Source organism: Castanea sativa, chromosome 5, assembly GCF_040712315.1.
Source record: "Castanea sativa cultivar Marrone di Chiusa Pesio chromosome 5, ASM4071231v1".
In the NCBI taxonomy this organism is placed as follows: Eukaryota; Viridiplantae; Streptophyta; class Magnoliopsida; order Fagales; family Fagaceae; genus Castanea; species Castanea sativa.
In genome coordinates this window covers 9948835-9971886 of record NC_134017.1, presented here as the reverse complement: position 1 = coordinate 9971886, position 23052 = coordinate 9948835, and the positions used below count along the sequence as shown (strand labels likewise).

The 23052-nt window shown below is 33.7% G+C and overlaps 2 protein-coding genes and 1 pseudogene across 2 annotated transcripts; 2 read left to right on the top strand and 1 right to left on the bottom strand.

The window, feature by feature from the left end:
- The first annotated feature begins 240 nt into the window (after positions 1–240).
- Positions 241–2963, top strand: LOC142634259 (receptor-like protein EIX2; annotated as a pseudogene).
- A 1384-nt stretch (positions 2964–4347) lies between these two features.
- LOC142636943 (uncharacterized) lies at positions 4348–10594 on the top strand. The gene is made up of 6 exons (XM_075811236.1): positions 4348–4504; positions 4801–4895; positions 6237–6511; positions 9438–9477; positions 9764–9976; positions 10211–10594. Exons 1-5 carry the CDS (start codon positions 4475–4477, stop codon positions 9891–9893), a joined length of 570 nt encoding a protein of 189 aa, XP_075667351.1. The 5' UTR covers positions 4348–4474; the 3' UTR covers positions 9894–9976; positions 10211–10594.
- A 2769-nt stretch (positions 10595–13363) lies between these two features.
- LOC142634707 (coatomer subunit zeta-2-like) lies at positions 13364–19871 on the bottom strand. Its single transcript, XM_075808978.1, has 5 exons — positions 19761–19871; positions 17535–17694; positions 13669–13816; positions 13490–13549; positions 13364–13385 (listed from the first exon to the last, which is right to left on the bottom strand). The coding sequence occupies exons 1-5, from the start codon at positions 19767–19769 to the stop codon at positions 13364–13366; spliced, it is 399 nt and encodes a 132-aa protein (XP_075665093.1). The 5' UTR covers positions 19770–19871.
- Between the last annotated feature and the right edge of the window lie 3181 nt (positions 19872–23052).

Sequence of the window (23052 nt, the reverse complement as noted above, 5' to 3'; positions counted from 1 at the left end):
GCGTTTGGCTTAAGGCAACAAGTCAAAGTCTTCCTTGAAAAAATCATATTGATAAGATAATGATTGTTTTGAAAAATCACTATAATTTTTTGAACAAGTCAAAGTCTCATCAGAATATATTATCAGTTCACACCGAGTAGATTCATCAGTATATATTATCACAAGCTAGTAGTCTCCAATTGCATCACCTCCACTACTCACACTCAGCTTCTCTTCCTTCGTTTTTGTTTTTCCTTTGTCATGGGTGCCTCTTATGCAACTCATGTGCTTTTCTTACTATGGTTCTTTGCAGCTACCTTCAGTTTAAGGTTCTTCAAAACAATGTCAAATGAGATCTCTTGCAATGAAAAAGACAAGCAAGCACTTCTTAGCCTCAAACGAGGCCTCATTGATCCTTTCAACTTACTCCATCCTGGTCTAGCCAAGAAGATTGCTGTAGATGGGATGGTGTTCATTGTGATAACAAAACCAGTCGAGTCACAGAGCTCCACCTAGCGTATACCGGGATAGGGGGTGAAATTAGTCGCTCATTGCTTAAATTAGAGTTTTTGAATTACTTGGACTTGAGTTTCAATGACTTTAATCGTACTCCTATTCCAACTTTCCTTGGCTCAATGGGTAATCTCACACATCTTGACCTCTCAGACGCCAACTTCTCTGGACTCATTCCTCATCAGATTGGGAACCTTTCAAGCCTTTGCTATCTGTATCTTGGATCTAATTTTGATCTCTATGCAGATAATCTTTATTGGATGTCTGGTCTTTTTTCCCTTCAATACATTGACCTAAGCTCAGTTGACCTTCACAAAGAAGCTGATTGGCTTCAAATAATGAGTAAGTTCTCCTCTCTTTTTGAGCTATACTTCTCCAATTGTAAGCTTGATAGTTTGAATCCATCTCTTGAATTTGTCAATTTCACATCTCTTCAAGTACTTTATCTTTCTGGAAATCATTTCAATCATGAGATACCTAATTGGTTCTCTAATCTCAGTACAAGTCTCTTAAAGCTTTACCTGGACGATAGTTCTTTGAAAGGCGAGATACCGCCTAGCATTTTCAATTTAGAGAAATTGGAATATCTATCCTTGTATCCCAATCATCTAATTGGAAAAATTCCAGAGTCATTAGGCTAGCTTAAGCATCTAACATATCTCGATCTCTCTTTTAATTCTTTAAATGGTCCTATCCCTTTATCTGTTGGGAATTTATCTCATATGAGAACATTATCCCTCAACCAAAATCAGTTGAATGGCACCATTCCAAAGAGTCTTGGGCTTCTCTCAAATCTAGAGGAGTTATATATCCAAAATAATTTCTTAACAGGAACTATAAATGAAGGGCATTTCAAAAAACTATCAAAACTAAAGGATCTCTCTATGTCTCAAAGACAATTGTTCTGTAATGTCAATCCCAATTGGGTTCCCCCCTTTCAACTTGAGTATGTCTCCATGAGCTCAATCAAGATAGGTCCTAATTTTCCTTCATGGCTACAATCACAAAGATCCCTCGGGTTTTTGGATATGTCAACGTCAGGAATTTCAAGCAAGGCTCCAAGTTGGTTTTGGAATTGGACTTCAAATGTTGAAGCTATCGATCTATCTGACAACCACATAGAAGGGGATTTGTCGAATATTTTTCTGAATTCTACTATTATAAATCTAAGATCTAATCACTTCAAGGGTCGCTTTCCACTATTGTTTGAAAATGTCAAAGTGCTCAATATAGCTAAAAACTCATATTCTGGACCCATTTCCACTTTCTTATGCCAAAAGGTAATTAGAAAGAATAAATTAGTGGTCTTAGATGCATCAAACAATCTATTGTCAGGAGAACTTTCTCATTGTTGGAGGTATTGGAAGTCTTTGATCCATTTAAACTTAGGGAGTAATAGTCTAGCAGGTAGAATTCCCTACTCCATGGGGGCTTTAGTTAATCTCCAATCATTGCGTTTACAAAACAATAACATCTCTGGAGATATCCCTTCATCATTCAAAAATTGCTCAAATTTTGGGCTCATTGATATAGGTAATAATCATTTGACAGGGATCATGCCACCCTGGATTGGAGAAATGACAAATCTATTAGTTCTTCTTCTAAGATCAAATGAATTTAAAGGTCGTATACCTCCACAAATATGCCAACTTTCTTCTCTTAGAGTATTGGATCTTGCTGATAATAGTCTATTTGGTGTCATACCAAATTGCCTGAAAAATATTAGTGCCATGGCACTACCAGAACCCAATATTCGAGTTTTTCCTTTTGAACCTTTAAAATATATGTATGGTTATGTATCCTACATTGAGAATCTTAAGTTGGTTCCCAAAGGTAAGGAATTGGAATATGCAAGGAATCTAGAATTTGTTAAGATCATAGACCTTTCAAATAACAACTTCTCTGGATCAATCCCTGCTGAAATTTGTGTTCTTTTTGAATTACGTTTTTTGAATTTGTCTCGAAATCATTTGATGGGAAAGATACCAGAAAAAATTGGGAGCATGAAAGAGTTGGAGTCAATTGATCTCTCAAGAAATCATCTATCGGGGATAATTCCGCCAAGCGTGTCTAATTTGACATTTCTTAGTTACTTGGATTTGTCTTACAACAACTTCTATGGTAGGATTCCTTCAAGCACCCAGCTTCAATCTTTTGATGCACTCAGCTATGTTGGCAATCCTCAACTATGTGGTGATCCTCTTCCAAAAAATTGCACAATAGAGGAAGAATCTTTGAAGAGATCACCAACTGGCAGTGCTGAAGATGACTATAAATTCTAGCTTCTATCTAGGTATGGGAGTTGGATTTGCAGCTGGCTTTTGGGCAACTTGTGGAGCTCTCTTCTTCAATAGGACCTGGAGGCATTCCTATTTCAGATTTTCTAATGACATAAGAGATTGGATATATGTGAATACAGTTATAAAGTTGAATTGGTTATTGAAAAGCTAAGAGTCTGCCTTAGTAAGTGAAAGGTATCATTATCTAGCTAAAAGGTACTATTTCAAGTAATATATTCTTAATATTGTTTTGCTCATGTTAATGTGTAGTAGCCTACTTTAAATATATGATTTAATTCATTGTTGATACTTCAGGAGGTGGCACTGGTTCATGCTCTTCAAAAGGCCAAAAAGAATCATTTGCAAAAGATATTTTCTTGGTCTTATTTCATCCTGGATGTATCGTAAACATACATGAACAAAATGCTACAAATTATGATTCTTGAATATGATGTGTAAGAACTATTTATCTATATAGTGCTACTAGACATTTAATGAAGAATTATTTCACCATTAGCATAAATTCAGAGTTTAGGTCACTGAATATAGTGCTTCCTGTACTCATTGATTCATTTCACAATGGCTTTTCCATTCCACAAATTCCAAGAGGTCTCTCTCTGGTTTTGGTTTTACGGTTTTACTGAAAATACTGATATCCATTTCTCAATAGCAAAAATGGGTTTTCCATTATGGAACCAACAAGCTCTACTCAATTGAGCCAAATCAATTACTTTTGTTAGACTAATCTTAGTTTCGGTCTTGTTCTTTGGGCAAACCCAATACAATATTAGTCATGACGATTAAAACCTTCTTTCATTTAGGCCTTTGTTTTGTTTTTTTTCCTGTGTTTTTGTATGACCCATTCGCTCTTTTGTGAATGATATTCGTATGAAAACTCTTGCAAAAGCCCACTTTTGCTAGGGATTCATGCTTAAAGGGCCAACTATGGCCACCATATTATTGAAGCCAATGGTGGGCCTTTTATTTATTTTTTAAATAATCAACAGGGAAAACCTATTAGAATGGATCAACTTGCTAACAAAAATCAAAAGAGTATACCATATAAATGGTAAGATTATCTATTTAGGTAAAATTATATCTTATCCTTTTTATTTGAAGACTAAAATGTTATTTTGATACTTTATGAAAATTTTGTTTTTTATTCCTAAATTTTAAAAAATTGGTTTGCAATCTCTAAATTATTTTTAAATGTTTTAATTTTTGTCTTTAGGTTTTAAAAAAGATTATTTTTCATTGTTAAAATATTGAAAAAAAAATATTTTTCGTCCTTATTTTGTATATTATTAAAGAAAATTCTTTATAAAGTTAAGGATGAAAATAATATTTTGATAAAGTTTTAAGTATCACACTCTTATTATTTTAAAAGAAAAGTTTTTTTTATAAAAAGTATTACGGCGAATTAATTTCGACCTAACAAACCAAGGCACAGACCACAGACAAGTTTTTGGCCAGGTCATTGAAATGTGAAACAAGGAAATAAATTGAGAGGTCAAAGATATGGTCGACGTTACAACTCTAAAGTCGACACAATAGACGTTTTCAGTAACACCAAGGCACAGGCACGCCACCATAAAGGGCGTAACGGAAAGCGCACGCTCTTCGTTTCCCTTGCAGTCAATTTCACAGAGTTCAGCTCACTGAACCAAAAAGATTGCTTTCTGTACTCATCGATTCACTTCACAATGGCTTTTCTATTCAACAAATTCCAAGAGGTTTCTCTCTCTTTCTTTCTCTCTTTGTGGTTTTAGTTTTACACTTCTACTGAAAATACTGTTCTCCATTTCTCACTAGTAAAAATGGGTTTTCACTTTTCCATTAAGTTCTACTCGATTGAACACAATCTATGACTGTTATTGAACTAATCTGATATGGGTTTTTGTTCTTAGTGCAAACCCAGATCAGTTTTAGTCATAAAGATTAAAACTTTGTTTCATTTATGCCTTTGTTTTCTTCTTTTATGGTCTTTTTTGAATGACCCTTTTGCTCTTTTGTAAATGGGTATTTACAGGCTGTGAAAACTCTTGCAAAAAGTCCCACTTTTGCTAGGGATCCAAGACAGTTACAATTTGAATCAGACATAAATAGATTATTTCTATATACCAGGTCAGTTGTGACTGTGAATTTGTTAATTGAATTATCTCTCATGTATTACCTTTAAACATGAACTGTATGTGTCTACTGGCTAGTTTCAGTAATGCTGTTGTTTGTGTTAATGTGCAAATATAGGTAGCATATTGTAGTGTAGAGTTTAGACCATTTGATTGGTTTTAATAAACCTCTTCAGTGAATTATTTTCCTCAATTTTGTCGATAAACATGCTTATGTTTGAAGTAGTAACTGTTGTGGAGTAGATGCTATGGTCAAATTAATTAGAAAAAATTTATCATAACAATTAGCTATACCTGAAATGACATTTCCTCCCGTAAAATGGGATTAAGGGTAAGATTTTGGATTCAAAACTTGTTGGGTGTGTAACTTACCAATATTTAAAAAAAAAAAAAAAAAAAAGGGAGTAGATACCTAGATTCCAACCCTATCAATTGGTATAATTGTGTCAGGTCTAATTGCCTTTGCAGTGCCTTTAATCATTGGCTGATGAACTCTTTCTGTGCATTTTATTTTTAGTTGTCCATGACATCTCATTTTGCTCTAGTTGTTACTATAGCCATATTAATTTTCTTTTCTTTTCACCAATCATCCATTTCATATTCAACGTATAGCGATGATCATGGTATGAACAATAACAAACTTTTTTGCCCAACAAGTTGCTTAACAAAGAATGTTCAGTCTTGTAGATATCTTGAAGACATTCCCTTCATCCATAGGCATATGCAATCACGCAAAACCCTTGGAGCCCTTGATCATTTCATGTATGTTGATATAATTTTTTGAGAATCATACTCTTTAAGAGAAGGAAAGATAGGGACGTAGTGATCATGTAGAGATTATCTTTTAGGTTGTTTTCTCACTGAGACATTCCTTATGTTTTCCCTTTTCTGCATCCACAAAACATAAGAAAATGGAAAAATATTGGCGTTGTGCTGGCTATGGACCATGTAGAGATTAAGAATTTCATTGTTTACATTTATGTTGTTCTCTCACTGATTGTGACATATCCCTTGCGAATCAAAATGTTTATTACTTCTTGACATAACTGATCTTAATGTTTGCCTCACTTCTATCCAAGTTTTAGCTTCTTAGATCTTGTGCATCAATGTCGAGTACTTCAACAAAAGATAAATTTCTTTTAACTTTTTGATTGATTAAGCCAAAAGTGAACATTTAAATAATGTCAATTGCATTTTGTGTAGATGCTATTTTGTTTGTTCCCTACTGTACCACTTTGCTTCATGTGAATTTATGCTTCCTTTGTCACTCAGTGTTCAACTTCATTGGGTGTCCTTTAATCTCAAATTTTTTCTCATGAAAGACTTAAACATCCAGCTACAACCGTTTGGGAAGGGATGCTGAGGAGGCAGATGCTGAGGAGATCATTGAAATGGCTAGTAAAGCCTCTCTTGCTGATCAACAGAAGCTAGTCCAAGAAAACATCCATGCTCAGATTAAAAGTTTCTCCATGTCTATGGATGAAATTCTTCTTCCTGATTCTAAAAGGATAGGTGAGGCACACGAATTGCCTCCACAACCAACAGCTGCTCCTCGTCGGAGTGGCCTTGGTTTTGCTGTTGGCAGGCATGACCAACCTACTGACCATCCTGGTAAGATTCTGTTTGTAATCAAAAAAAAAATTCCAATGTTGCATTATGTGCTTGAAATTGCATGATTGTGACTTGAGATGTCAAATCTTTGAGTTTTCTTATGACATATCCTTTCTATGTTTGCGGTAGTGGGATTATCTTGATTTTTCTTTTTTGGATAAGTAACGATAAATTTTATTAAGAAAACACAAACCAAATACAGCAGGGTGTACTCAGTGTGATTATCTTGTTCGAAGGAGTGATATTTCGATTTGTTCCGTCAATTACCTTAACTTCTTTACTAGTTTCTTTAAACAAATTTAGTTATTTAATAAGTTTAAAGTTATTCATGTAGAGTTCAAGTCAACACCCATTCATTTTTAAAAATGAAGTATTGGGCAGCAAAATGGAGGAAACAGGGTGGTGGCCTTGGGGGTAGGGGAGGTGAGGGGAAGATGCCTTGAAGATGCTTGAAGTTGATTGGATGGCATCTTCAAGGAGTATTGAATCACTATTTCTAGAAACTCATTGGGAGTCTGTTGGTGTATCTAATGCTCTATCCATTATCTCTAGCTTCTATACGGCCTTTTTCTTTTGGTAAGTAACACATGCATCTAGTGGGTCTTGAACCCCTGACCTCACCCTCCATCTAGCACTTGCAAGGGGAGGAGGTGCCAGTTGAGCTAGAGTTGATAGGCAAAAGTCAATTGGTAGGTTTCAATCTTTTGTACTTCTATAAGGTCTTTCTTGAATTCATGTTTTTTTTGTTTGTGATGTGAGTCATTGGTAGTTCTTGATATTATATATTTTTGGAATGATGATATGCTCTAGTTGCTAGATTTATTTTTCAATGTTGCTACGAGCATTCTCCTCCTCTTTTAAGAACAAGGTGGCAGGAGAGGTTGAGGGATCATGACCCACCCACATGTGTAACTTACCAATAAAAACAAAAAGATTTCTTGCAAGCTTGCATGCTGTTAAAACCTTCTAGAATATCTCTTGGCTCCATTTCATTGAAGTCAAAACTCTATGTAAGAGTATTTGTTCCCTGCTTTGCTTGCATTATTACAGCAAAACATGTAATCTCAACCGGTTTGTAACCTAAATTGGGAATTTGTATATAGGTGCTTTCAATGGTTTAAGTTTGGGAGGATTAATAGATCTAGGGTATAGAGTTGTAGAAGAAAAGGTGAAGACTCAAACTTGGTTTGATGAGTTTTGTATGGTGATTTGATAGAGAAAATGTGTGGGGTGTTATGGTGTTGATAGGCAAGAGGAAGGGCTTTACTTAGGGTTTGGGATATAACGAAGAAGGAAATGAGAGAAATTTATGGTATGGCCTGTATGAGTATGAACAGTACCATAAGAAAGAGAAGAAGAAAAGAGAGAACAAAGAGAGAGAAAGTAAACAATAAGGCTAAGATGTAAAAGACTAACTTGGACTCAAAGAAAATAAAACCTAAGATAGTTATGATCTCCTAGAAAATTCTAGATAAAAAAAAAAAAAAAAAAAAACCTATATTCACAGGATTCCAGAGATTACACTTCTGCTCCTAATTACAAAATTGGCCAGAACTTGTTGAATAAAAACCCAAATAAAAACTTTTTCAATCTTAGGACACATTTAACTAGACCTTTAAAACCCCATGACTTTTACTTTGATTGGACTTGACACATGGCCTCATAAAATAAATCTTGAACAGTCGAACTTGTGAAGTGATAACAACTTAATCTTCCATGGCAGCATCAAGAACGTAACATTATTTACATTGAAACTTGTAAACGAAATTGATTAATAGAGTTTGTATTAAGTTCTCAGTTTTGATAGATATTCTTCAGGACCTTGATTGGAAATTGTTGGACAGGAGGTAAAACATCTAGCATTCAAGAAATTGCTAGATCATGTTCAACTCTCATTTTAATATTTGGATGCTGTGTTGCTGGCTTACAAATGCCTGGAAATGTGTTAGATGATAAAAGAAAAATTACTAGCAAAAATCCAGGTAGGGAAAAAAAGGGTCGATATCTCTCGAAGTACAATAGCCACTTACGTCCTCCTGTTCAATCTCCTTATGTGGCAAGAGCTAATTGATACCGTTTTTAATGTATGAATAATGTCTCAAACTTTTGTCTGTTGCTGACTGTATTTCCCGATACTGCAATAAAAAAACCCTTGCCACATCAGAGGTTGGATGAGAGGGCTTCAACCTCAGTACCAGTTCTGCTATACACAGACGTCAAGTATGTTTGATTGTTACGGAACTCGTTACATCTGAGCATATAAGCAGTACCCCATATCATATTCTGTGTACTGGAATCAAATTCAAAGTGATTCTGTACCCAGATTTGACTGCTAGACAATCAGATTTGTCTAATGTACTTGTGTGTATACTCTCACACACACATACACATTTTGAGTTTGGATAACTTTGGTATTATAGGGAAACATCTGAAGCATGAAATCTGTATCGTTATCATCTGCTGAGTTGCTTGTCCTGCAATTGAGAAAGACCATAGGTTTCCTTTGGTGGTAACATTTCTGTGCCTAGACTGCGGCGCTTGGTGCGTAAAACCAAAAAGTTCAGAAATAGTTTGATATGCATGATTATGCATCACCTCTATCTTCATTTTTCTTGACATCTCAGTTGTCTGATTCTGACTATTTCATTTGATTTTTTCTTATTGACCTTGCTGGCTTTAATAATACTTGAACTGCTTGTATTTTATCAGTTATTGTTTCATGGTTAGCTTTCGTCAAATTGTCTAACAATCAACTGTTTTTACACATGCCACTATTAACATGGTCAAGCAATGCCATGTTTGGCCAAGATGTTTAGAATTTTCATGACATAGTCAAGCAATGCCTTGTACCCTCAGGGTAATTGTTGACAAAAACCTTTCCTTTTGGTCCATGAAAGACTTTATTCATCCTATGCTTTTAATGCAGGTACCTCAACAAATGAAATTGAAACAGATAGCTTGGTCCAGTGAGTGTTTTATTTTAAAAAGTTTAAAGTTATTCAAGTAGAGTTAATGTTAACATCCAATCAGTGAGTGAATTGAAGTATTGGCAAAAGAAATCTACAATTGGGCAGCAAAGTGTGGGAAATGGGATGGTCGCCTTCAAGGGTGGGGGAGGGGAGGGGAGGGGAAGATTTCTTGGGGATACTCAAATTGATTTTATGGAAGGCATATTCAAGGAAAACTATTTCTTGGGCATACTTAAATTGATTTTATGCTAGGCAGTGCTGAAGATGACTCTAAAAATTCCAGCTTCTATTTAGGTATGGGAGTTGGATTCACAACTGGTTTTTGGGCAATTTGTGGAGCTTTCTTCTTCAATAGGACTTGGAGGCATGCATTTTCAGATTTGCTGATGACATTAAAGATCGGATGTATGTGACTATAGTGATACAGATGAATTGGTTGTCTAGAAAGGCAAGAGTCTGCTTTTGCAAGTGAAAGGCATCATTATCTACCTAAAAGGTATTATCTCAAGTTTATGTCCTTAATATTGGTTGGTTCATGTTAATGTAGCAGTTACCTACTTTGAATGTATGATTTAATTCGTAGCTAATGTGATAGTCAATTGGATTTTATTTCACAAATATTGATTGTCTTTAACTTCAGTCTATATTTGTAGTTAGCCCATTGCGTTTGAAATAAAGTTCATTTATAAATTCAGACTTTGTTTTAATGTTTTGAAACCTTTTTTGATAGGTAGATAGTGGAGGGGAAGATGGGTTTCTACTACGGATGGATCACCATAAAGAATACCATTACTACTATGCTACTATTTGACTTTGTTTAGAGATATTTGAAGTGGACAAAGAGGGAACTCATGGGAATGCCCTCAATAGAACCAAAGTTGTACTATGACAGTAGAAATAGTTTCTCATATACATAATGCATCAAATAGGTGGTGTAGAGTACCCTTTTTTTTTCAAATACAATGCGTAGCATAATTTCTCACCTCATGTTGTAGGCTTTAATTCCATTGGAGGATTTACTTATTGAATATCAAAGAGGTGGGCTTGACATGAATTCTTATAATTTTGACATGGCGTTATTTGAATTGAAGTTAAGCTTGATGCCTAGACAGTCATGCTGCTAATACTCACATCACTATATTATTGAATATTGCAATTTGGTGACACTGGTTCATGCACTGTTTACAAAAGAAAACTTCTTGATCTTATTTCATGAATATTTTATCATAAAATATTCATGAACAAAATGAAACAGATTATGATTCCTGTGTAGGATGTGTAAGAACTATTTATCTATATAGTGCTAATCACTTAAAGAAAAACAAATTTTTTGGTCAATACACTATAATCGCAAACATGAGTAATAATGTTGTCAACTGAGTAAACTCAAAAGTTTATGACATGGTCACTTTTGCATATTTGAGTGATAAATAATTTATTAGCTTGAAAGATATATTAAATCCACCTTTTTTATATTCCAGTCCCTTAAAAATTAAAAGTCAAATGATCTGGTCAAATGAACATTCAAAATGTGACATGGTTATTTTTTCTCCTATTCGGTTAAATAACCTAGCTATTAGGCTGAGAAATATACTAACTCCACCTTTTTTTGTTTTTATTTACCAATCTCATAGAATCAATTTAAATTATCATTTCTTGTTTCTCAAAAAAAAAATTTAAATGATCATTTCTTTACCATTCAAGGATACAATTCATTTTTGTTTATGGAGAGTAAATTATACACGCCATCTTGTGGAGAAATTATTAAGTCCACCAGGAGGACTGCTGGCGTGATCCTCCCAACTAATGAGATAATGTCATTTATGCAAATGTGTGAGTGAGCTTCCTAATTAACATAAGGAATAAAAAATAAAAATTACCAAGTAATGTTACATTTGCATAAATAATGACATTTTATTGATTGGGAGGTTAGGGAAGACCACGTCAGCAATCCACTAGTGGACCTAACAATTTCTCCATCTTGTGGTATACCTGTAAAACATGGAGCAATCTTGTGCTTTATTTGTGAATTTACCTTTCATGATTTGCTTTGTTTGACAAGTGCAAATATCACATTGATATGTTATTTTTTCAATCTAGTCACCTGTTGAAACATGTACCATTGGGTTAGGAAGTCCCATACATGCAAGCCTAGGTGATAGATGGATTTTAGGACTGGATCTTGGCGAAGGAAGGAGTTTTGATAGAAAAGTATCCCGACATGGTCATAGGTGATAGATTGACTTGTTTAAGCGCCTGGAATTGAAGCTGTGCTGGGTATTTTTGAAAACATCCAATACGAGGAGCAACTCCCCCAGTCCATTTACATGACAAACACTTAGCCAATTTGAATGTTAATGCTTTTATTGTTTCATATGGGGTGTTAATTCATGTTAGCATGTCGTGTCAAAGTAGGGGTATTTAGTTAAATAGCTCAATCCAAACCCAACCCATTTAATAATTGTGTCTTGACCCTTCAACTTCAAAAGAAGTGCATACTCTTCAACCCAAATCAAAATAACATGGTTCATAAAAAAATATAACATTTATATAAAAATAAGTTTTTGGTGAGGTTTAGTCCATAAAGCGAGCCAATAAGCCCAAGCTAGAGCCCTCATTTTTTTAATTTGAATTTGAATTTTTATCAAAATACAATCTTGACTATGTTAATTACAGATTGACATTCTATCCACTTTGGTCTATTCGATCAAGTTCGGTCTACTTTGGTCCAATTAGGTCCATTCAGTTTACTTCAGTCCATTTGGTTCACTTTGGCCTATTTTGGTCCATTTCAGTCCATTCGGTTTTGTTTGGTCCAATTCTGTCTACTGCGGTCCATTTTGGTTTACTTTAGTCCAATACTTCCAATTCGGTTTACTTTGATCAGTTCAGCCCAATTTGATCCATTCATTCCATTTTGGTCCCATTCGGTCCATTTCGTCCATTTGGTCCACATCAGTCCACTTCAATCTATTCGGTTTAATTTGGTCCATTCTGTCCATTTCAGTCTACTTCGGTCCATTTAGTCTATTTTAGCTCACTTCGATCCTATTTAGTGTACTTACTAAAGAATGAGAATATATAAATTTAAGTTGAGACTACTATTAATTATTTGAGTAGTATCAATTGTAATTATATGAAAAATTTTAATTATCATAATGATCTCCTTAAGAGAATGAGAATTTGAATAATAAATTTGAAACTTAAAAATTTTAGTTGTACCAAAAGAAATTAAGAAAATATAATGCATAATAACAATAGTTAGAAGAATATGAATCATTTCAAAAAATAACAATATCAATCAAAAACATCAAAAGTGATAAAATTATATATTTGTAAAATAGAGTTATGAAAATTACTTTTTGAAATTGTTAAATTTTGAGAGTGAACAAATTATCCACAATAAAATTTAGAAAATAAATTATACATATTTAATATAAGTTTGTTATGAGTTTTGATTATCATAATAATCCCCTTTATGAGAATGAAGAATTTGAATAGTTTATTTGAAACTTCGAAAGTTTAGTTGTAAAAAAAAAAAAAAAAAATAGCATACTGTGATATAATTTCGAAGAATATGGACCACCTTATAAAAGAATAATATCAATCAAATACACCCAAAATAATAGAATGATATATTGGTAGAGATAGAAAGATGAAAAATAATTATAAAAATTGTTTAATTTTTAGAGGGTACATATTATCTTCAAAAAATAGATATATGTTCTTAATAAATAATACATTCCTTCACCATAGAAGCACTGCAGTAAACTAGACAACACTTATTGATGCTTCATGGGAAAAGAAAAAAAATCCTCCAATAGAGAAGGAAGATTGATAATTCTCCATAGTAGAACAAAATTCTTTTTCCTTTATGTTCTTCTTATCCATTATGATCTATCAAACTGATCCCACATTCATTATTGGAAGCGTGGAAAAAGGAACATGGAAATATTTGATAAGAGTGCAAATATGCAGGGTTTGTGAATTTAGGAAGCATGTTACATACCCTCCATCAACAATCTCATCAAGACATAAAAGAATGAGATCCAAGTTTTCGAGTGCCTCCCTTTTATCAACAGTGTTCCAACAGCAAGTGAAATAGAAGACCGCATAAAACAGAAGCACAAACTAATAAATCTCTTTATCAAAAATCAAGAAACAAATGTTAATTATGATAACCAATACCTCAAGAGAAGGGCAACTGCATCAAAGAATCCCTGAAGAACTGTAGCTAAGATGAGTTCGTTTTCATCATCACCTCCAGTCACAAAGAAGTGCAGGTCCTGGAAGAACTTGTAGATAACAATGTTGTTCTCAAACATAGCTATCTCAGCTGCAGACTGTAATACAGCAATGTATCAATAATTCAAGTCTCAGGCGGTGTACCATATTTACAAGGCTTCATCAACCTTTATAGGGTCCTATCACCTGTGGCAATACTAATATTTTGTGTTTTTGTTGAGTCCCAGCTAAAAATTTTCCAGGTCAATTAGAATAAATGAAAGATGCGATAGAGTATGGCAATTTGAACTAAAGCACATGCTTGTCACTTTTAGCTTAACGTTCACAAGAATATCCATTTGTGGCTTCAAGCCATGGGGCTAAAATATGCAGATATGTAATCATTGCTTTACCAATCCTTTTGACACCAGTAAGAAGATCAACTAAAATACCAAAACCTGTATTATTATACTTTTAAAGTGGTGGTTGAAGGTTTTGGCTAACTGTTGTTAGCACACAAATAGCATAGAGAAAATAATGCAAGAAATACACTAACGCTAACTTTTACCATTAAAAAAAAATACACTAAGGCTAACTTTTGTTATTACACAACTATACAGAATATAGTGCAAGCAATACACTCCAATGCCCTTGGAAATTGGATATGTTCAAGGATAGAAAACTGCTGATCAGTAATTTAGCCAAGGTCATTTAACAAGAAGGTGATTGACTGACATCTTGCAAATGTTTCAAGAGAAAATCTATGTATAAAGATTAATCATATTACCCATTTTCCCAGTTTCAGAAAAATAATACATGATTGACCATATGGCTATGTCCTCTGTAGTCTGTAGAGCACACAAACTTGACTAATTGTATGATGCTATGGTTTCAAATTCTACAGTCTATATTGAAATTCAAGGCACTAGTACAAAATCTTGTGCTTAAAAAGTGACACGGTTTTTGTTTGAAAAAGTATAGATCACATCAATCAAGAACTGAACTTATTAGAGGAATATGAGAAAAATGCTCATACACCCCCTGAACTTTTTTATTAGCCAATTTACTCCATAAACTTTACATACCTGCCAAATCAGTACCTCCATTAGTCTACTGTTAAAAAGACTAACGGAATAGCCATGTGAGACACACATGAGCTTTAAAAAACAAACTCAACCCCTAAATTTGAAACCTGGTGAATTGATGCAAAGACAGAGAACATTTCAAGAATCCATTGACACTCTTACCAACTTGAAGGGGCTTCGAATCCCCACACGAATCCAACAACACACAGAAAACACCATAATCAGCACAAACACCTTGACCCATATACTACACAATTTTTATTTTTTTTATCTTTTTATTTTTTTTTTTGCATAACAGTGGAAATTTTATTGATGAAACAAAACATACAAGATAAATCAGAGTTCACGCTTACAACAGCACACTTAAATCAGAGTAACCAGACACTAACTACAACACACTGGACTACACATCGACTATTACAACAACAACAACAACAACAACAACAACAAAAAACAGATACGTCCTTAACCACACCAAACTACCAGCAACTAAACATTACAACAACAACAAAAAAACTAGGAAAATAGGCCACAATTTCGCCCAGGCCAGCTGTCAGCCCAAGCGGGAAATCAACTCCTCCAGCCACACTGAACGCAACCACTCAACACACAGGCAAAACCACTCCACAACTTGTTCAACCTTGCCTCCTCACACAAACCCATCAAATCAACATTTGGTGGGTCACTGCATAATGGGTCACTCTCATTTTCATTGTTAAGCTAATTACTGTTCATCTTTTGCACATTGGAGTGGTTCTGCTTCCTGTTACTCTTGTGACTGAAAAAGGTTCAGGGTGGGATTTGTACTGAGTGTTGGTGCTTTGGCAGTGAGAGACACCACTACCATAGCGGCAATAGGCCTCTGAGTCATGGGTATTGGGTAGTGCGTAGGTGCATAGAGGTTTGGAAGATGTGGGGTTGAGAGAGCTGAGCTGAAAGTTGTGCTATTTGAGGTCTCAAGTGGGAAGCGATAATGGAGTTTCTTGAGCCTTGAAGAGATATTAGAGAAGCCATCCTCTATCCTAAAATGCATGGACACGGACACGGACACAAACACGGTGATACGGCAATTTTTAAAAAACCAAGACACGACACGGCATGGACACAGCAATTAAATAATTAATTAAATTTTATATTTAGGCATATTTTTTAATATTTTTAGACATAAAATACGTTTATATCTAAAATTTAAATTATGTAAGAACTACAAATAAGTAAATTAACACCCAAAGTAATACAACAATACACAAAATGTTTAGAGTACAAACCAAAAGTTTAAATAGGCTACATTCAACATCAAACTAGAAACATAAAAGGAAACCAAGCTTTAAACTTACAATATTTAAGTAAATCACCTACAATATTTAAAGAATTTAGCTTTAATAAATAAATAAAACTATAGCAGTAACAACTAACATTATATTATATGGCACATAATGTAACAACATTATATTATATCCCACTCTCAAACTGTGACCGTGAGAGTGGGATTAAAAAAAAAATGCGTTATAACTTAAATAAGTAACCCGTCCCGTTCACCCAACCAAATGGCCAAACAAATATCTGAAAGAACAAAATAAAAAAAAAAAACAGAGAGAAGCTCAAAGAGTCGGACCTGAGTTGTCCATGCCGAGAGAGACAGAGAGATCAGAAGGGACAGGGATGGCATTGACGTCTATGAAGCTCGCTGATCGGCCCGATCTAGCTCCGGTGAGGGACAGAGGGCAGCAGCACAGCGGGCAGAGGTCAGAGGGAAGGTGGGTGGGTTAAGAAGTGAAAGCTTGAGATGTGGGTTTCGGTTTTCAGACTTTTGTTTTAGGGTATATCATGAAATCAACGGTATTGGCAAGTCCATCTGTCAAAATCTGTGATTTTTTTTTTTTCACTGCTGGCGTGTCGGATGTGTCAAAGCCGCATCGGCGCCGTGTCGGAGAAGCAAAAAAAAAAAAAAAAAAAACAAAAACAAAACAAACAAACAAACACTGCTCGGACACCGGAGTCCGGCGAATCATACCAGTTTCGGTGTTTGACATATGTCGAACACCAACACGTTGCCAAAAATGCCGTGTTGGTGCAACCTAGCCTTTATCCAGTCTGACCTTGCTTCTTTTCTTTGTTCTTTCCATTAATCAATTGAGTTTTAAATTAAGGGGTTTGAGTTTGTATTTTTAAAGCTCAGGTGTGTCTCATGTGACTATTCCGTTAGTTTTGACAGCATACTAATTGGAGATACTGATTTGGCAGGTATGAAAAATTTATGGAGTAAATTGGCCAATAAAAAAATTCAAGGGGTGTCTTGGCCACTATTTCAAAGTTCAGGGGGTGTATGGCATTTTTCCCAATCAATATAGCATGGCGCGCATGAATTTATATGCATAGAATTGCAAGCCATGCACACAGGTTCTAGTTATCCACAGATGTAACACACCATTATTTCTGAAATACATGAGAGGAAGCTTTCTGATTTTTTTTTTTTTTTTTGATAAGTAAAATGTTTTAGTCAAAGAAAGAAAAGCTCAGAATGGCAGGCATCGAGGGGAAGCTTTCTGATTTGGTTTAAATATTAAAACTGCATTCTAATTTAGCAGAAGAAAATAGTTTTTAATGCAATTGAATAGCAAACAACTAGCTGAGAAGGCAAAAAAATAGATGAGAAAGTTTGCATACCCATATATATAATTAATTGGCTGATAATATTTGGACTAGAACAACTGTACTATTTAAAGTTGAGTTATCACAGCATACCTTCAACCCGAGCATTGGACTTCAGAGTCTTGGTAAAAACAGATTTTTCAAAAGCTAACTTTGCACTATTTGTTGGCCAATCATCTGAGTAATACTTGACTGCTACACGCTTCCCTTCAGAGTCTAGAAGAAGAATGTTCTTCACCGTAGGGCATGATTCCTATTTAAAAAAATAATAATAACTGGATTAATAGAGTAACAAATCCCTTTACACTAAAAAAGACATGTTCAAAATGTAACAGTAAAAAAAATGCAGAACATATCTTTTTTATTTGCTACATCAGTATGGGGGGTGGGGAGGGTGGGGGGGACAGGTTTGAACCATAGACATATCTAAATTTTCAACCAAAAAAAAAGGAAAAAAAAATCTATTGCATGTTACTAGCACGACCAAGACTCAAGTCTGCATGACCAATACTTTAAGATCACTCTGATGAACCTTTACAACTTTTTTCCATTGATAAGTTACACATCTAATGGCTTTTGAACCCACAGACTCACCCTCCATCCATTCTTGTGGGAGGAGGGAGTTCTATTTGAGCTAGAACTCACTAGCAGTTCACTTTCATGAACAAATATGTGACTAAGACTACTGTATCATTGGCTGTGTTTCCAACATTATCATTCTATTGATTTATGTCAATTTCTGCACAACTGGCCATGTAACCACCCTAATGCTATTGCTTACGCCATATAATCTCACTCAACCAAGTCACCCTCCATAATTCCCTCAAATTCTAGAGGTTCTATAACTGTACCAAGCTGGGATTCGCATATTGCTGCATGCAGTTCTTTGTGCATTACTGCACCTAAGGCAGCCAATGTGATTCTAGCCATTCCAATACTCTACAACTAATCAGCATAGATCGCACAGTTAGGACCTAAATCAACCACCCATCATTTCCAAAACCAATCCCAAATCCTCCTAACAAGTCTCACAAGATCCTACATTAATCAAATCCTAAAATGGCTAGCATTTCATGGCCACATAAATTGATCTCTTGGTTGAGTTTGAGGTAACATTAGTCAAATACACCTAACTCTGCCAATCTGATCCTCCTCCATGTAGTAACTACTGCTATAGAACATAGATCACACATTGGGACCACCATTTAATTAGTACTACTAATGAACATTGATCACACATTGGGACTTAAATCAACAGCCCATCATTTTCAAAACCAAACCTAAAATCTAATAAGAACTCCAGGAAATCCTAAATTAATCAAAGCCCAAAATGGCTAACATTTCATAGCCCCGTAAGCTTAACTCTTTAGTTGAGTTTACATCACAAACATTGTCGAATATACCTAACAAAGCCAATATGATTCTCATCATTTAAATACTACAACTATTCAACATAGATCAGACAATTTGGAGTCAAAACAACCCCCATCATGTCCAAAACCAATTCCAAAGTCTCCTACCAACTGCCCCAAAGTCCTACATTGATCAGAAGTTCAAAACCACAAACTGGATAACATTTCATCGTTAAATAAGCCTAACACAGCCAATCTGATCCCCACCATGTAATTACTACCACTAATCACACAGATCACAGATTTTAGAGCTCAACCAACCACCCAGCATTTCCAAAATCAATCCTAAACTCTCCTAATAGCTGACACGACATCCTACATTGAGCAAATCCCCAAAACTGGCTAAAATTTCATAGTCAAATAAGCATAACACAGCCAATCTGATCCCCCACCCCCCACCATCACCATGTAATTACTACCACTATGCCACACAGATCACACCCTTTTGCATCCAAATAAAGCACCCATCAAACCCAAAACATTAACATTAACATTACATTGAGCTCCAAAGTGAAGTCTCGGTTCAGTATTAACAACAAACACCTTATAAACAAACATTCAACAACATCATCAAATACACACTCTTTTTCCATTATGTGAACCCTCTGATTACTAAAAAGTAAATAAATTCACACATTGCACAGATCTAAACCAAAAAATTACAAATTGTACGAAAATTTAGATCCAAAACTAATAACACAAAAAAGGGGCATTTAGAATTTGCTTAATTTCTTCGGATCTATCATACTGAACAAGCATAGAAATCATAAAATTTTCTCAGCGACCAAATAAACAGAGATTAACAATAGTCCTAGTTGTATTAATTTGTGGATTCGGAATTTGAAAGTTGAATAAACATTTCGTTGTGTGCAATTGTAAAGAGAAATAGAGAGAGAGAGAGACTTACGCGAGCCATTGATGAAATATTCAGAACACAGAGAGAGAGAGAGAGATGCTGCAGATTACAGAAGCGTATGCTTTTTGAGTAGTTTTTGGTGACGAGCTATGTGAGAGTGTTTTATTATTTTTTTTATTTTTTATTTTTCGCGGTGGTGATGGTGTTTTTATTTTATTATTTATTTTCGGGTAAAGTAATTAATCCGTATTAAATTTTTAAATATGTTCTATCTTTTATATCAAAAAAAAAATATATATATATATATATTTATATGAATTTTGAAGTATATTAATTTTGTATTAAAATATTTGAAGTTTATCAAAAGATGTAATTGTATTAAATTTTTAATTGAAGTGTATATTAAAATACACCCAGTGTGGGGAGAATATATTAAAGAAAGAATATATTAAAGAAATTAATAGTGGTATATATCCAAAATAATCTAACTCTTTTTTTTTCTTTTTGCTTAATACTATGCGTCGGAATCAAAAGTGCATGGAACACTTACTTCCGTGGAGCAGTAAATAAACTCACACACCCCAACACACACACACACACACACGATGTGGGACTAAGCTCAGACTGTTTTTTTGCTTAATACTACACGTCACGTCAGAACCAAAAGTGCATGCAACACTTCGTCTCGTGAAGCAGTATATAAACTCACACACCCCAAAAATGTCTAGCTATTGGATACACAGCATAGGTTCTAAACCTCTTTAACTCACTCATTTTCCAATGTGGGATTAACCCACTATTTTTATTTTTATTTTTAGAATACTAATTATTTTAACATATACACGGGGAGAATGAAAAATGTAAAGAATATTGTTTATTATATTTTTCCTTTTTCAACGGCTTATGGAGATATTTGCTATTGCAATTATTTTGGTACTAGATAAATTTTTTATTTTTATTCTAAATTTATCAACTTTTTTATAAACCATAGTTAAACTTTTGTAACGAGATTCTTATACTAGAAGGTTAAAATATTCATTACTAATATAAATAAAAGGGGGGAGTTGTTAATATTTTTTCAAATTTTAAGGGAGGGGGGTGTTTTTTCATTTAAGTTTGGAGTTGAGTGTCATTCCCTCAAACCTCAAGGGAGGGGAATGTAACCACCCCATAGTTTTTTTTTTTTTTTTTTTTAACTTTTATGTTAAATATATTACAAAATAAGCTAAAAATTAATTTATTTTAAAAAATCTAAAATTTATATTATTGATAAAAAAAGATAACACTGAAAAAAAAATTAAAATTTGTTTTTAACAATTCCTAAACACATGCACAAGTCATATATATATATATATATATATATATAACCGCACAAAAGTCTTAAGCAATGTGTTCAGACAGTTTTTTTTTTTTTTTTTCAACTTTTAAGCTAAATTATAAACTGGACTTTCTATATTTTACCCAAAAATTAATTCAGTTTTATAGCCTTAGATTAATTAAGTATCTATACCTTTCATTTTATTTTTTTTATGTAGCCATTTCATTTAGAAAAATTGTACGTTCACAATATTTTCACAACAAATCTTAAATAGTAGGTTGTTATTAATTGTTATGGGTGGATTAAAAAAGTAATTTCAGTTTTAAATTTAGACTAGATCAAATAACAACGTACCATCTATGATTTGTTGTGAAAGTATTACGAAAATATTATGCATATAACACTTTTATTTTGTTTACTTCTATTAAAGAGGTTGTCATTCAGTATCCCAAAATAATGTGATTTCGGTATTTTGAATTTCTAAAACAACGTCATTTTAGAATACTTAAAAGGCACAATGCCATGGAATTTGATGGAAGGAAAGTTATAAATCTAAAATAAATAAATCAAAACTTACAAGATTGAATTGAACTATGAATAAATTTAAATGGTGAAATTTATAACTTAGTTTTTTTTTTTGAATAAAAAATCAATAATTTCAACATAATCTTCATATCCCTGTTTTAGATCTTCAAGTTTTCAACTTAAAAAAAAATGCTGAAACTAATATAAATTGTATTATAAAATATTTACAAATTGATAAAAAAATCAATATGATTGGTGGATTTAGAAACCATAATTAATGAATGATTGATTTTTTTTTTTATAATTAGTGATACATTAGTTTGTAAAAATTATATAGTAAAATTTGTAGTATCTTTAATGTTACTTTTTCAACTTTTCAAAAAACTCATTTTCTTGAATGTAAATTTCTTTTAATATCGAATCTCAATGATAAAAAAATAAAAAGGTTAGTTGCTAAAGAATAATTATTATAAAGAATCTCTCTTGTATAAAAAAGGATAAAAGAAAATTATTGATGTCTTGAATAATTGCTAGAGAATAGTACTCTTATAGAAAATAAGTTCCAATTCTATGGATATATAAATAACTTTGTGCCACATTTGAAATAAGTTGGTTTAATTACAAATCTAGCTCATCTTCTAACTACATTTATGTATGTTTCACTAGTCACTACCTTGATTGTTTCCTTTATTTTCTTTCTTACCTATGAGGTTAGAGTAATTCTACGGTACCCTTTTTTTTTGGGTACTGAACTCACTAGTTAGCAACCTATTATACTAAATTACCAAAGCATCACATTTGACGGTTCCATTATCACATTGTGCAGTTCCAACATTACATGTGACAATTCTTTTGTTACATTTGATGGTTATCTTATTTTTTTTCTCACATTTGATGGTTCCTTCCTCATAATGTGTAGTTCCAGGCTTCCAGCATCACATGTGACAGTACTCTAGTCACATTGGTGGTTCTTTTATTTTTTTCTCACATCTGATGGTTTTCTCCTCACATTGTGCACTACTAACATAACAAGTGACGGTATTTTTGTCACATTTGGTGGTTCCTTTATTTTTTTCTCACATTTGACAGTTTCATCCTCATATTGTGCAATTTCAACATTACATGTGATTGTTTTTTTGTCACGTTTGGTAGTTCTATTTTTTTTCACACATTTGATGGTTTCATTAATTGTCACATTAGGCAGTACTAGCATCAGATCTGATTGTACTTTTGTCACATTTGGTTGTACCCTATTTTTTTCTCACATTCATCGATTCCATCCTCACATTATGCAGTTCTAATATTATATGTGACTGTTATTTTGTCACATTTGGTGGTTCCCTTTTTTTTTTTTTTTTTCTTACATTTGATGGTTCCATTGTCACATTAGGTAATACCAACATCACATCTGACTGTACTTTTGTTACATTTCGTAATACCCTATTTTTTTCACATTTGACAGTTTTATTGTCACATTGGGCAGTACTAACATTACTTATG